The sequence below is a fragment of the Lissotriton vulgaris genome, chromosome 11 (genome assembly GCF_964263255.1).
Source record: "Lissotriton vulgaris chromosome 11, aLisVul1.2, whole genome shotgun sequence".
Lineage (NCBI taxonomy): Eukaryota > Metazoa > Chordata > Amphibia > Caudata > Salamandridae > Lissotriton > Lissotriton vulgaris.
In genome coordinates, this window is record NC_141699.1 from 368,607,034 (window position 1) to 368,623,587 (window position 16,554).

The 16,554-nt window shown below is 46.1% G+C and overlaps 1 protein-coding gene across 1 annotated transcript in view; it reads left to right on the forward strand.

Moving 5' to 3' along the window:
• LOC147679786 (myoferlin-like) overlaps nt 1-16,554 on the forward strand; it is a 3,853,508-nt gene that overhangs the window by 3,214,138 nt on the left and 622,816 nt on the right. The window contains exon 28 of the mRNA XM_086943347.1: nt 5,602-5,822. Within this exon, the coding sequence (XP_086799473.1) occupies nt 5,602-5,822 (221 nt within the window). The remainder of the gene's footprint in view (nt 1-5,601; nt 5,823-16,554) is intronic.

Consider the following 16,554-nt stretch of genomic DNA (forward strand, 5'->3'; position numbering starts at 1 on the left):
GCTGACTATTCCTAAATTTAAGCGCAAGCGAACGGGTGGCTCTCTCTCTTTTCGGTACTTGGCCCAACACTCTGGAATTCTCTGCCAATAGACACAAGACTAACATCGGGGTACACCAGCTTCAGGATAAAACTGAAAACATAGTTGTTCAGCCTAGCCTACTATTAGAGCTCGCTCTTCAGGGAGGCTCTTCCACCCCCCACAGCACCAAGAGACCTTTTGGTATACAAGCTCTTAACAAATTCCCCAAACATAAACATGTTCTCTATAACCTGTTTGCCTATGCCTAAATTGCTTCTGATTCTGGTTGCCTTTACCTCTCTTTCTTTTTTCTCATTTTCTGCACAGGTCCATAACAGGAAAAGTTAGAACTTTAGAGTCGGAAAAAGTTACCTTTATGTTGACATTGTTACATTTAGGTTCTCATTCTGAGTGGCCAGATAATTCCATATTGATTTTCCTCTGTAAGACTGGCAGGGCTAGCTCAGATTCAGTCACATGTCAGACCAGCGATGCATACAGTAAGTCGCATGTCAGGTAGAGACCTCTGAAATTCTGGCCCAAAGGGCGATAGAGTTGGAAAAAATTCACTGACATCCAAGCACCCTCATACATCTGATTAACTTGGTCTTAGACATATTGCATTACATAATGATAAGTATGCAATTGTGTGTGTGTGTGTGTGTGTAGTACTCATACTTTAAGAGAATTCAGTTCAGTGGTGTCATTGTTTGTCACATGATTTTATTGAGCCCTCCATGCATAGTCCAGTTCAAACCAGTTCAGGCAGCCGTTGGCTACTGCTCTGGCGCAAAACTGGATAAAGGACAGGGGAGTATCATTCCCCTTGTCCTGCCCCTCCTTTAGGAGGGCCCCCTGAATCGTTCTAACCATTTCCTTAGGGTATTTAGGCTTACCTGTGGGTGGGTCCCTAGATTCATCTTGGGACAAGATTCATTTCAAGGCACCACTTCTTCTTCAACCTTCTGGGCACTCTGGACTTCGCTGGACTATGCTCTCGGCATAAAGGCTGCAACTGGGAAGACTACTGCTGCTCCTGATCTCGCCGCCCTGCTCGTTTGCTTCAAAGTCCACACCTGTGCTCCATACAGAAACCTTCCAAGGCCTGTGGGCATTCAAGACACCTGAAGGAATCTCCTTTGAAGTGAAGGAGTCACTTCCCTGCATCTGCAGGCACCGCAACTAAGCTGACTGGTCTGCTGATCCTGGGCTCCCACGGACTCCGAAAGGCTCAGCAACACAGGTGGTTGTTCTTCATATCCTTTGAGGTCTGCCCTGTCTTCTCACCAAGTTTGAGGCCAGTATCCCTCGTCGGAGCCGCAGAAACCAAACCCCTGTGTACCGCATCAACTTGCTGTTGCTTGCTGTTGCTGTTGCAAGTTGATGCGGTACAAGGCTTGTTGGCTTCCTTCCTCCCAAGATCTTTGGGCTCCCAGTAGCCCCATCCTCAAGCATCTCCAATGACCAAGATCTTCGTCCTCACTGCAACTCTTGCATTATGTTGAGCTGCTCGGGGTCCTATCGCACCTCCAGTGCCTTCCAGCCTGTGGGTCCACTTGAGGTTCATCTTTGAATTGCACAGGCTCCCCTGATTGCTTGGGCCTGCCCTCTCCCCTGCTTGTGGTGATTCCCCTGGACCTTACTGGTCCTAACACTGTACCTTCTCCATTTTCCATGTTGCTTGTAGTTGCCAAGACTTGTTGGTGTTCTCGACGGACAGGGGCGGATTGGCAAGGCGGGCATTCAGGAATGGGCCGAAGGGCCGGTGCCTCAGTGCCCCCTGTGGGCCGTTTTTTTTCTCCCCTGTCCGAGTCCACAGAGAGTGGACTAGGAAAGGGGAGGAAAAAAAACGGCCCACAGAGTGCACGGAGACAGAGACTGAGAAAATGAAAGCAGCCTCGCTGTGCGGCCAGACAGCGATTGTCAGCTGTGGGCTCTCCTTCACCCCTACCCTGCCAAGCAATCAAGCTGAGGCTGGGCTGGGGAGGGGTGATTGTTTGCAATGATCGGCCTTCCCTGGGGCCAGGTGTTTCTCGGGCCTTTGAGCCATTTGCACCTTGGCCCCCTGGCGCCCATGCAGCCCAGAAACGGTGTTAGTCTTAACACCTCGCCCACAGCCCTTCACATTCAGGGCATAGTGGGCGAGGAAGAATGGGTCTTGCTGTGGGGGCCTGGTGATGTTTGGAATTTTTTTGTTTTATTTATTTAGTTATGCGATTTTATATAGTGCGGACTTTACCCGAAGGTGTCAGAGTGCTTCACACTAGGAACAGCAATAATACATGAGGAGAAAATTATAAGTGGACAAATTACAAAAGCAAACGTTAAGTTACATTAATCAAAAGTGACAATAGTGAGCAACCAAAATACAAGAGGAGCAAACAATACATTACAGGAGGAAAAAGAGATATGTGTGCAGGTTACAAAAGCGTACAAAATACAAGTAGAGGTATAATACTGCAATTAATGGCAGACACTCCAGCACAAGAACAAACGTTACGTAGGCAATGGTGGCACTTGTGCAAGTATCTAAAGCAAACAAAAGTGAGAGGTAGCAAACAGTGTGTTACAAGAGAAAGTGACGTGTGCAAGTTACAAAAGGGTACCATACACAGGTACAAGGGTAATACTACAGTAAATGGTAAATACTCAAACTGCCAGAACACACTGGGAAGGCACTTCCCATGCACCAGCTTCACCTCAGCCTCCCCCCTGGCTACCTGGATACCTGGCTACCTTGGATGACCCAGAAAGCTGTGTTTTGTGCTCCCCTGCCAGGACATTTTCCCAAGGCCTGGAGGGTTGATTAATTTACTAATTGCAGGGGCCTTACCTCTGTTCATGTGCTCCTGAGCCAAAGGTCTGGGGAGGGCTAAGTAGGTTAGTAATAGCAGGGGCTTTGCTGCTTTTCAGGTGCTCCTGTGCTGGAGGGCTGGAATAATTTTGTGACAAAAAGGGGACTTGCTATTTTTTTTAGTTGCTCAGCATGTAGGCCATTGTCACCTTGGCCCTGTGTCGTGTGCAAGAACAGTATCCTTCCACTTTCATTCCTTGTCTGTGCAAATGGTGTTTCATGAAAGGGCACGCCCCTTGAATGTGGGCCACGCCCCTTAAATATGGGCCACGCCTCTTGAATGTGGGCCACTTTTTTCGTCAGTGCCCGGGCCAAATTGTGATCCCAATCCGACCCTGTCGACGGACACCGACCCCTCAACTCTTGACATCCGACATGGAACAGCTTGTGCACGGCTCCTAGTTTTCCACAGCATTTCCTGGTCCGCACAGCTGCAGTTCCAAGGTCACCGTCAACTCTCCTGCAACACTCGACATCGATGGCCATTCCTCTTCCGTGCCTTCTGGTCACTCCTGGGTGGCATAGACTGTCCCCTCTGCTTTCAGGTTCGTCACCTCTTTAATCCACGATTGGGTTCCACCGGACACTTCCACCTTCTCCAGCAGTGGCATCTTCCTGAAGTCCTTCATTGAGTTTGACTTTGGTTTAAAACGCCACTTCACACCTATGCAACCGACTTCCCTGGTGTAGTTATCCTGGTTCTTACGGTATACACGGGTGAGGTGGCTCTCCAACCTTCTGTGTTCCATGGGGTGTCTTCAGGGTCCACTGGGAAGGGTCATTTTTCTTTAAAATTGCAACTCCGACTTACCCATTGACTAGTATTGAGCCCACGGTCATGTTCCCACATTGCACACAGCCTCTGTGGGGTTCCTGGTTACTTACCTCGGGTGGTTCCTTAGGTCCCCGGCACTTCTACGTCTTCTGGTTAAAGTCTTGCCTTGAGTAGTGGTTCGCATTCACTATTTTAGTATATGGTTTGTTCTCCCCTGGCGACCACTGTGTATTGTGTGCTACTTACCTGTTTTCTTGCAAAGTATTGTGTGCATTTCGTATATCTCTGGGTAGGAGATATTTGTATATGTTAGTGAGTGTCATGTCATATAATAAATACATATTTTTATAAATACACTGTGTTTCGTTTTTACTTAATCTATACCTATAAGATTACGTTCTGGTAAAACAAGCTGCTTTACACTCCTTCTGGATTAAGCCTGAAGTCTGCTCTCCACAGCTACCCACTTAAAGAGCTTGCTAAGGTTGTCTGAGAAAACTAATATCACATTAACCGAATCGCTGCGGCGGCTATTCCGCCGCAGCACTAAGGGGGCGAGGCGGCCACGCGGCGGCCGCATGCTGGTGACGGAACCGCTCCGTCATCAGCCGCGTTTGGGCTGTGCTCATGATGGAGCGGTTCCGTCATGGCCCCGCCCGCTCAATAGAATGCTCCGCACAGGCACTAAATCAGCGCCGCGCAGGTGCAGCGGCAGGGCCATGACGGAACCGCTCTGTCATCAGCACAGCGCCACCGCAGCTGATGACGGAGCGGTTCCGTTATCCGCATAGAAAGGGTTAAGTGTTCTCTAGATTAGTGAAAGGTGGCCACTTACATAAGTGTACACCATATACTAAGCCAGCTCCTTACATAGCTGTAGCTAGTAAATCACCAAACCTGGTGCTGGGATGAGGGGGACTTTAGATAAGAACACCCGATAGAGGAAAGGTGCCTGAAACTCTGATTGAAAAAGATAGAGCCTCCACGCTTTTGTGCTAGATTCAATGGCTGACTGGCACATACGAACTTGTACCGATGAATAATGGCTATCCTGCCACCTATTTTGTCTACTCTATCTACATTGGAGATAGAGTAATCATTAGAAATAGCTAAAGTGATGTCACGGCCGGAACAAGGGTTGAGACGGGTTTCTGATAGAAATCTTTTTGCACAGTGATAGTAACTGACAAATGTTTATCTTCTGTTCGATCAACAAAAAACATAAGTAGGCGAATGCTCAATAAAACAAAACACATGCATAACCAAGGTTGTTCTTAAATCTCACAGGCCTAGCAGTATGTTTGTTTGGGGTTGTCGATGGCAGGGAAGCAGATAAAGAAGCCAAAGTTGGGGAAGCAATTTTTGGTCAAAATCAACCTCTCTTTAGCGTGGAAACCCTTTGTTAATATAGAGAAGATCGGTTTCCAATAGTAGTCGGACGAGATGACTCTTCAAGAGTGTTGGGCATTGAAAGAGTACACATCAGACATGTACAAATATTTGTTCCGAAAAACCCACCATAATCACTCATGATCTCTACATCTCAGTTCTAATGGAAGCTGTACCCTGACACGGCAATTTATCTTATAAAAAGTCCATTCTCCACCCTCCACCCTGAGACCCAAGAAACTATGCATACTGTGATAACAATGGGAGGCCCTACATACTGTGATAACAATGGGAGACCCTACATATGTACCAGAGCATTATAGCGAAATGCAACGCCTACTGGATGTTGTGTCACCCCAGTGCATCAATGGTACTACCTCACCTGACTCCAGCGGTTTTGGAATCAGTACGTGACATCTCTGAATCTTCAAGCCACGCTCTCTAGACATTCTCCTAAAGGCATGATGTCATAGCATGGCAGGGCAGGATCGAGTCAAGTTTCTTGACATATTCCATAGAGGAGACGCAGATTGATGAATTGTTCTCTTGTTTTTGCCTCTAGGTGTTCTGGAATTAAATCTCATCCAACTGCCCCGCCCCCAGGAATTTCCTGAGTCCTGCACCCTAGAGGAAAAGAGCTCCACCAATATGTCTCATTCTAAGCGCCTAAAGAAGATGTTAACACCTCGTGATGTGCCAAGGACAGTCCAACTCTTCAAGCAGAAGACAGCAAAGGGATGGTGGCCGTGCACGACGATGGAGAATGGCAAACGCAAGATAAGTGTACGTGGCACTGGGGAACGGGGGAGCGGCAGGTCCGGTGGGTTATTGGTAACGAGGGGTCAGTGGGTGGGAGTTAATTGTTTTGGCTAATGGGGGCAGAGGTCTGTGTGCGAGGTGAGGGACTTAGTTATGGAGAGAGGTGTGTGGCCGGTGGTGGGGATTTTCAGCAATGGAAGAAATGTGGGAGTTCCAGGTAAGGGGTCGGGTCTTTAGGCGATTCAGGAAGTTAAGTGATGGTGTTAAAAGAATACATCACCATGTCCAATAGATTTGCATACATTTGCAACCTGAGCTTGGGACCTTTCTCTTGAGTGCCGCATAGGCTTCTTTTCTTTTTATGGTATGCCCCATAGGTCTAGCCAGTGGGAGTCTATTGGCTTTCTGATGCCGAGTATAATGCTTAAACTGTTCTCTTACTCAGGGCTAAAACGACTGAAGGAAAGCTATTGAAGAAAAGCTTGGCTAGGCACTCCTTTTACTCCCCCCTACCAAATACTAATGCGTAAGCATTGCCCTTGAAGTCAGCTCATCTCTTACTATACACCAAACCTATTGAAATGTAGCCTACTAGAAATCGGAAAGCACTATCTCTGCTTCACTTAAGGAAAAACACTCAAGTCTCACCTCTTAAGCAACATCAAGGCTTATTTTTGTGACGCACCAGTGCCGTAAAAAATGTGCCATGTTGTGCCATATTTACAAACTAGGTAGATGCATCACTTTGTAAACCCCTGCGACATATTATACCTGCAGCAGGTATTATGCAAGGGGTTCGTTCCAATGCAAGAAAGGGTCGTAGAAGTGACGCACTGGAATCTTATAGGATGCAAATGCATCAGTATCTTAAGCCTGCCTGAAGACAGGCATAATACTGACTCAGAAACAATTAACATGGGACTTCCCCATGTGTAATGGCCCATTGCTGGAGTTACGTCACTTTTGTGACACTCCAGCAATGCGTCATTTTTGGCCTGCAGATACGTCAGAAATACTGAAAGATCTGTAACTCCTTGCGGCATGATGCATCATACTGTAAATATGATGCATCATTGGTGTTGCAAGGAGAATGCAATGAAAAGTGACCCATCGCTGTTTTTTCGCAGTGATGCGTCACTTTTCATAAATGAGGCCCATTGCATCCCCGTGTAACTCCCTTCCACTAGAAGCTCCAGAAGAGCTTCTCAACACCACTCGCACCCACCCCATGCTGTCCTCTTAGGATCACCCTTCCTTTTTGTTGTACCTCCTACTCTTGTGTAGTGCTCCGCTTCATTGTAGCTTTTGTAGATGGTTTTTCACTATATTAGCCGCATGCATGCAGACTTTTCTTATGGATCCTTATCTCAAACAACGTGGTGTGATAAATGAAGATTCTGCTTAATTTTTGTTTTGCGGTACCTCACTTTAACTCATTCAGTAATTTTTATAGCACATCAGCTCATATTTACAATTTTTTCATCCAATGCAGGCAGCAACCAGATTTGCTGCATTGCGTCTTGTGCATGGGGAAAAAGGCAGCACAGAGCCATGTTTACTAAGATTCACAGATTGCTGCTGCCATCTCATGCACGGTACACAAATAGGCTGCTTTGTACAATGAACAGCCCCACAACATGGCACAGAGGTGAGTGTGCGCATTCTAGCATAGGATTCGTACTGGAAACATAACCACGCCTCAAAAAAATCGTTAAAATATTTTTTTTTACCAGACCTGCAGGTCTAGTGACTTGAATAATCTACTCAACCTAACTTTAATACGCTTGACTTATAAACAGGGCTCAAATGGTGTGATCCTAGGCAAATATTTTATTTCAGGGAGTCACCTTTTTCTTCATCATCACATACGAGAGCACCTTCAGATATGTGAATTCAGCATTTCTGCGGTACAAAAAACTCTTGTTCGGTTTAATAGACTAAACTATTGCTCCATGTATAAACGGAATCTGTTCCACATGTAGGGTATACATAACTTCTGTCTTGCCTCTTAGTTCACTAATCGCATTGACCTCAGGATGGGGGCAGGAATGTTTCTCACTTCAGCCCATATGCACAAAAGGATATTGCATTTCTTAATGTCTGAATCGCTATTTCGGGCTGTTAAGAATTGCAAAACGTCCTTTCCTAATATACAAATGCCTATGCAGCATTGCAAAACGAGATTTCATCCCAGTAGAAATCGCATTTTGCTAATGCAAAATAGGAAATCGCAAATAGGGCTTTCCTATTTGTGAATCAGAAAAAGCTTGTACATAGCATTTCCTAACTGTGAAAAGGGAAATTAGGAAATGCTATTACCATTGACTTGAATCTGATGGTAATGAGGTGGAAGCTTAAACAGGCATTGGTAATGCATTGGTTTCACCTATGTAATGAATAAAGGGGCACATACATCAAGGTAATTATTTGTGATTACCAAATAGCAAATTTGAAGGATTTGCTATTTGGTAATCGCAAATGCCTATGCATGAAGGATTCCCAAACACTTTTGCGAATCCGTAACATTCCTTAATTGCGAATAGCAAATTGCTATTGTATTTAAGTGTTAAATTCAATTATTATGCCAATGCTTGTTGTGGTGGAGTGAAATGTTTTGATTTACTATACCCAGGGGCATAACTTGGTCAGTGAGATTGAGGGGTTGTGAGCTTTAGATTCCTCAACAAACACTCTGGCATAGCTTTCAAACATATAATCTGATAGAGACTTCTTGCTGCAGATTCCTTACTTTTGAATTCCCCAGGCGCCGGGCTGGATCTGGAAACGTTTGCTGAGCATTACCCCTTAGGTGCACCGTTGGGTGGCTCCATTCGGCTCTGCATGACGTCTGCGTCATCGGTAGCATCAGTTATGGCGTTGCAGTACCTATATAATGTCCCAATAGGTATCAATAAATAAGGCAGTTTCAAAGGTGCATGCATCAAGCATTACAGGTAAAGAACAACAAGGAGTCTCAATACATTTGTGAAAGGCTTGTTAATCACCGTCTTGTTTCAAATGGGGGATACAGTTAAAAAGCAGCACTGTACATGAAAGCATTCATGAAACAACCCAAATGGCACTTGGTGACAAGGTAATATCAAGGTGAAAGTGACGACGCAAGTGAACGTGGTGAACAGCGTGGTCGGCGCAAAGTGACTAAAAATATTCAGTGAAGGCTCCACAATAAATACACATAATTTCAATGTTTTAAATTGAACACAGTTATGAGCCTAGAGGTAATGCGCCAAAGAATTGCGCTGTAATTGTCGACGGCGTTTCGATCCTCGGTGATTTGAGATCCTCTTCAGGACAGGGTTGATGATAGATGGAATGCTGAAGTAAAAGAACGCTGACATTGGGTAGTTATCAGTCGTGCAGGAGCTATGGATGCGGGCGATCAAGGGGTGAAGTAGTGATCCTTTCTGGGGGAGTTCAAGTCTCAACGTTTGGAGCCGGTGCAATCGGAACTTACACCACGGATTTAATCTGCTCCAGCGCGAGATTCAATCAGGCGCTGCACCAGCTCCAAACGTTGAGACTTGATCCCAAATCACCGAGGATCGAAACGCCGTCGACAATTACAGCGCAATTCTTTGGCGCATTACCTCTAGGCTCATAACTGTGTTCAATTTAAAACATTGAAATTATGTGTATTTATTGTGGAGCCTTCACTGAATATTTCTAGTCACTTTGCGCCGACCACTCTGTTCACCACGTTCACTTGTGTCGTCACTTTCACCTTGATATCACCTTGTCACCAAGTGCCATTTGGGTTGTTTCATGAATGCTTTCATGTACAGTGCTGCTTTTTAACTGTATCCCCCATTTGAAACAAGACTGTGATTAATAAGCCTTTCACAAATGTATTGAGACTCTTTGTTGTTATTTACCTGTAATGCTTGATGCATGCACCTTTGAAACTGCCTTATTTATTGATACCTATTGGGACATTGTACCTTATATGTACTGTATACCCAGTCCCATTTTGGTTTATGGGTTTCACTCCTGTTCCTTTTCCCGCAGTACCTATATACGTACCACACAGGCACGCAGACGTCAGTTCTTTCTGTCTGCAGCAGTTAAGCACTGATCTCGGAAGAGCTACCCTCTGTCGCTTTTTGGCAGATTGTTTCTTGACTTTTGTCAAATTCAGAACATTTTCCACTTCCTGTGCGAGTGATGTCTTAGAGGAAGACAGGTTTCAAGCCATGCTTTTCCTGCCACCGCATGATGTCGGTCACCAATCCACACCTCGTCTGTCACTGGTGTCTCAAGCGCAACCACGACTCTGTTGTGCTAGGACTGCCAGACAATGGCTCCAAATGCCTTGATGGAGCGAGCTATGAAGCTCCTCACGGCCTGACAGTCGACACCATCAAGCAAGACTCCGCAGAAGTCCCAGTCCCAATTGAAGAAGAGGCGGTCACGGGACCGCTCCCGGAGCCCCAAGTCCTCTTCTTCCCACTCAAGATCCTCAGGACACTTGGGAAAGAGGCATAAGAAGAAGAAGTCCAAGCGAGCTTCATCTTCACCAGGGCTGTCGTCAACGAGATAGGTAAGGAGCACCAATGCTCTAGGCATGGTTCCGCACAGCTGGAGCCTGAATCGACTTCCCGCTTGCCCCCTTTCTGGGAGCGGGTGCGACTCCTGCTCAAAGAAAATCATTTTTACGAGGCCATGCGCCGCGTATTTGAGTGGAACAACCCTGCTGGTGAGGTTCCCGTGAGAATCGTAATGACGTTTTGGGCATGTTCGAATATGGACGAGTTCGGTATCTACGAACCGCAAATGACGAGTTTAGTGGGTGTACGCGTTTTTGCTACTCTACTTTGCAGCATTCGTCTTATTCGTGGGTTTCTTCATCTGAACCCACGGGTTCCATTTTAGATACGGCATCCATTTTGTTTCTTGCCCTCACGTAGCCGGCGAACGGACAATGTCCGCTTCATGACCCTGGGTTTCCCAAGCTCTTGCGGAAGATGCATATCCCTTTGAGTGTGTCTTTATGACTAGGGGGATGACACGGCAAAGGCAGATGGTTCCGCTCGAGGCTCATCTTGCCGTGCCGGTCTATTGTTTCAGCCGTGCATGCGTTAGGATCAAATCCTTTGATCCTGCGATCACGCTTCCGATATTGCCCCCTACACTCTTTTCAATCTGTTGTCTGTCTTTGTCTTCCTTGCACCTGTTTCTGTCCCTTCTCTTAACTCGTTTACAGCCAGAATGGAATGTGTTTAATGTGGGGATAACGTGCTTTTACAGTTGGGAACCAGCAATGCTACTGTAATTATGTTCCGGGCTTCTGAAAACATGAATGCAACCCTTTTGAAGTTTACTGTGGGAACTGAGTTGTAACCTTTTGTTCGCTATGTTGTGCAATGACGAAAATGTGTATAAAAGGAGCGATCCACTTTTGCAATTCGAAGCAGACTCTCAGAACCTACACTTCGTTGTACTTCTTGCGATCTCTGTATCCCTGCAGTAAATAAACGGTGATCTTTGACGCCGAAGGAAGTGTCCCGTGTCTCTGTGATTTGTACGCCGGAACAGGTAATCCACGAAGGTTTCAGGTGTTGTCCCCTGGCACCGCTGGGCCTTAGAATAGCCCAGTCCTTCAGTTGGCGCCCAATGTGGGGCGACATCAGCGGTACCGGTCCTAAGCCTGACGATCGTGAGGAACTTCGTGTGAAATCTCTGAGGGAAGGTGCACCCCGCTTCATCGATCCTGTTGTCGAAATAAGTGGTCCGAAGACTTTTCCCGCGAAGATTCCCGCCTCCTGACGGCTGCGACGGACTGATGCCCTGACTGTCGACCTGTTTTGGCTCCTGGCGTAGTCCTTTGTACGGCGAGACGATAGACGGGCCTTCCTGGTGACGCCATTGTTCTCTCAGTTAAGTATTTGTGGGTCGCTCCCAGAATCCTTGGTTGTTGTTGTTGAAACTTGGTTGTTTGCATGGTTCCATTGCATTTGTGGTTCTTAGTTGTTGGTTCTTAGTTGTTGGGTTTTTATTTGACGATTGCAATTGCCAAAAACCGAGGCTCTCGTATTTTTGCGAGGACATCGTAATTCGATAACCCTTGAAGTTTGTAAACTCGGTTAGTGTGCACGATGCCTGGCCGCAGTACTTTGTTTAGTTTCCTTAAATGTTGCAGCACGGATTCCCGGTTAGAGGACTCATGTCCGATACCTCCAGTTGGAACTCCAATTTATGAGCTCTATAGTCGACACGGAGTGGGCCCTATCGTATATAATGAATATTGGATCCGTTATACTAAAAACGATGGTGTCCTTAGTTGGCCACCCCATGGTAGTTTTGAAACTGAGATTTTAGATAATCTCGAAGCAAAATTGTTTAAAAAGAAAGCTAGGCCGGCCATGTTTGATTCCTTTCGGTTATGGCGTAAAGAGGCCAAACAGAAGGAAATCAAGCCGATTAAGAAAAATAAGAGAGACAGTATCATTACAATGATGCAAAGTGCAGAACAATATCAGCGAGACAAAGACGAGAAGGAAAAGGAAGTTTTTACTAGATTGCATCGTATGGCGGTGCATAAATGTTATCCGGTTCTACCGTCGAGTTCTGATAAGAAGGGAGAGGAATCGACAGAGGATCCTTTGTTATCCTATTTACTGAAATCACCACCTCCGTATGTACAGGGTACTACAGTGCCTGTAGTTCCTCCTGTTCTTCCACCTGTTGTTCCGGCGACTGCTGGTCAGCCTGTCGTTGGTCCTGTTCCTCCGAATCCTCTTGTTCCTCAAGTTGTTCCTGCTCCCTTACCTGCCCTCCTTCCTACTGCTCCATTGCCTGTACCTTCTCAGTCTATTGTTCCTGCTACTTCTGCTATCTTGGCTACTCCTACTCCTCCTACGTTCAGTCCTCATGTTGTTGCTCCTGTACTTCTCTCCTCTTCTCCTTCTGTTCGTAGTTGTATACCTAATGCTGTTGCTAATCTCTATTCCCCACTTTTCGGACCGATACTTGGGTCCGATGTCTCTGATGTCTTTCAGAGACGAAGCCAAATGCCTGGAGGTAGGGAGAGTGTGACGTTAGTCACTATGGCGCGCAGGTGGATTAGACATCCTGCTAAGTACACTCCGCACATAGTGTTTGATACGTTTTCTCAGTTCAATGAACCCACACAAAGATTCGTGTTTGAGGAAATGTGTAAATCCTTGAGAGAAGAGTGGGATAATGATGAGGTAGATAATGTACCGACCGATATGACTGAACTTCAGAATCAGTTTTCGAACGGTATGATTGTAGGCGGTGATGTACAACGTGCATTAGAGCGTCTGTTAGCTTTTAGATCTACAGTGCATCCTCGAGTGTTGTTTGATGACAACTTCGATGACTCGAAGGCACAAGCTGGTCAGTATCCTATGCGAGAAGTTCCCCCAGTGTGGATGCCAGGTGACGCTGCTGCCAATCCTGCAATTCCGCCACACTTCCAGAGAGTGTGGATACACCTCCCATGGAAGCGATCGGAAGTTTTGCAGGTGAAACAATCTTTGCCTGACCCCCGGAAAAATCCGGCAGGTTATTATAAGGAGTTATCCCAACTTGTGGATGCTACTATTATGAACCTCGCCGATATTGACATGTTGTTCGGTAACGTAGTGCCGCAACCGATTTGGGTGAAGATCCGTCAAGAGAATCACGCAGCTGAGTTAGGCGGTGATTGGGCTGCTATTGTAGCGGCTGACGGACAGCAAGTTGGTGGGGCTAAGCCTGAACAGATAATTATGGCTCTACCCCAAAGGATCATTACGCTCATGAAAACACTTATGCCGGCAATGAGGGTGAACTGGGATAAATTGTCTGCCTGTAAACAAAAGAAAGACGAGAGTGTCTCTGATTTCTTTACTAGATTTGAGGAGGCTTTTATCGATCATAGTGGTCAGGATATGAGCACTGAGGGAGGCCAGCGGTTGTTTGTTGATAAATTTGTGTTAAATTTGTTGCCTGAGCTATGCAACAAATTGAAAAATTTTGATAGTTCATGGGCTGTTTCAACCACTGCTCAAATATTAGCAACAGCTCAATATTATGAAAATAGAGAAAAAGAAGAAAATGATCGTGCAGATAAGAAAACGAAGGAGCTTAAAACTAAGGTCTTGTTGCAGCAAGCGTATCCTCCGCGCTCGAATCAAAATGACTCGCAACAGCGAAATCGATCACAGTCGCAGTCTTCTAGGTCGCAGTCGCGTTCTGACTCTTCTACACCCAGATCTATGCTTGGGTATAATCAATGTGCATATTGTAGGGGAGAGGGCCATTTGAAGTTTAATTGTCCTGTTTTACGTGACCGAAATAATGGTGTTTTGACCCGAGGAGGTCGTAGTGGTCCTCAGCAGGCATCTCGAGGTAGAGGTCGTGGCACCTCTCAAAATCAAAATGAGCGTTCTACTTCTTCATCGGACTCGAACAATTGTTTTGATCAGCGAAATACATCGTCTGGTCGATCTGCACAGTATCATGTGGATGACTATTACGTCGAGCATGACATTGATGCAGACGGTAATTACTAGGACAGCCATAGACAAAGAGAGGGAGTAGTATCAGATCCAGTTGATCATAGAGGGCCGTACGTCGCAGTTGCCACATCGGGCGTAGTTGAGCCTTTTCTGTTGGACACTGGTGCAGCAAAAAGTTCCATCATGCATTTGAAACTCCCTGGCGCACCTTTGTCTGGCTTAACAAATGTTTCCGTTGGATTCTCTGGCGCCCCGGTTAGCAATCCAGTTTCTAGCCCTTTGTCCCTTACGATCGGGCCACGTGAGCTGGAGGCTCCTTTGATTTTAACTACTGGTTGTGGTGAGAATCTTTTGGGTCTGGATTTGTTGAAGCGGTTATATGCGACTCTCTATTGCTCTCCTACGGGAGTGGAGCTTTCATTAGGTCAGAGAGTAATCTCTCCTATGTACTTGTCAACTGATAAGCTCCCACCGGAATTGAGTTCCCTTCCTGAGTCTTTGTGGGGAACGGGTCCCAATGATGTGGGCTTATTGGATATACCATCTTATGTCGTACAATTGAAATCGAATGTGCGATTACCACGCATTCCCCAGTATCGTATCTCTCTTGATGGTGAGCGAGCGCTATTGGCGATCATTTATGATTTGATCAAGAAGGATGTTATCGAGGAAACTCGGGGAAATGTGTGCAATAGTCCGGTGTTACCTATTCTGAAACGAACTGACCCATCTAAGCCTCCTGTGTACCGTTTTGTCATTGATTTGAGAGAAGTCAATAAAATCGTGATCCCACAGTTTCCCGTGGTGCCTGACATTACAGCTTTACTGACCCTGATTCCAGCCTCTGCCTCTTGGTTCTCGGTAATCGATCTGAAGAATGCTTTCTTTAGCATTCCGATTGCTGAGGACAGCAGAGATCTATTCGGCTTCTCATTAGGTGGTCGCAGCTTCAGGTTTAAACGCGCACCTCAGGGCTACTGTGAGAGTTCATCGATCTACAGTCAAGCCCTTAAAAGTCAACTTGATGCGTTTGTGTTACCGGCTGGTGCGGCCTTGATTCAGTACGTTGATGATCTGTTAGTGGCTGCTGACACTAAGCAGATTTGCAAAACTGCTACAGTATCGCTGTTACAGCACATCTATGTGACTTACATCACAAGGTGTCACCTTCTAAGCTACAGTATTGTTGTCAAGAAGTAACCTATTTAGGTCACTTATTATCAAAGGAGGGAAGAAGGTTGACCCCAGAAAGAATTGCAGCGATTGCTCGAATGACTGTGCCAACAACTCAGAGAGATGTACGTGCCTTTCTAGGTATCACGTCATACTGCAGACAGTGGATTCCGAATTTTTCATTGTTAGCGAAGCCATTGTTAGCTCTCACGTGCAAGGATGTTCCGACTCCTTTGCCATGGACCGAAGAATGTCAGAAAAGTTTTTCTGAACTGCGTGATGCGTTGTGTTCGGCTCCTGTGTTAGGTACTCCTGATTACAGTAAGCCGCTTACACTATACGTTCACGAGAGGGAAGGTTGTGCGTTGAGTGTCTTGACGCAACAATTTGGTGGTAAGCAGCATCCATGTGCATATTTTTCCTCGACCTTAGACCCAGTAGCTAGAGCATTGCCGAGTTGTTTAAGAGCGACAGCGGGGGCTGCGGTGTCCATTCGACAGTCCGCAGGTCTGGTCATGGATAATATGCTCACAGTGATGGTCCCGCATGCAGTTGACACTCTCTTGAATCGAACGAAAACTCAACACTTGACGAGCGCAAGGTTGTCCGGTTATGAGTTGACACTTTTGGCAAGTCATATACAGATCAAGCGTTGTAATGTGCTGAATCCAGCGACATTGTTTTTATTTTTTATTTTTTTTTTTTAAAACCTTTATTCAAAACAGAGCACACAGCTATTCAGCCTGACATCCCGGAGGCAAGGCAGTATGGGTAATAGGAGAGCAGTAGTGCAAAAAGATCCAAACATAATCATCGAAGTTTAATTTTATATTAAGATGAAGAACTCAACAAAGGAGCGCCCTAGGGCGCGAAATGATGGCAATAGAGTCAATATGAAGCAGGGCGTCAGGGACGGGTAGGGGAGGAAAGGCAGGGAAGCGATCATCAAGGAGAGGATGTCAGAATGGGAAGGAGGGGGGGAGGACAACAGGAGAGTGCAGTACATCAAAGCTCAGTTGGTGCTACAGGTCAGGGTGACACATGTTCGTCCAGAGAGACTGGTTCGGGTGGCAAGCACACGTCTCCCCTATATTCATTCC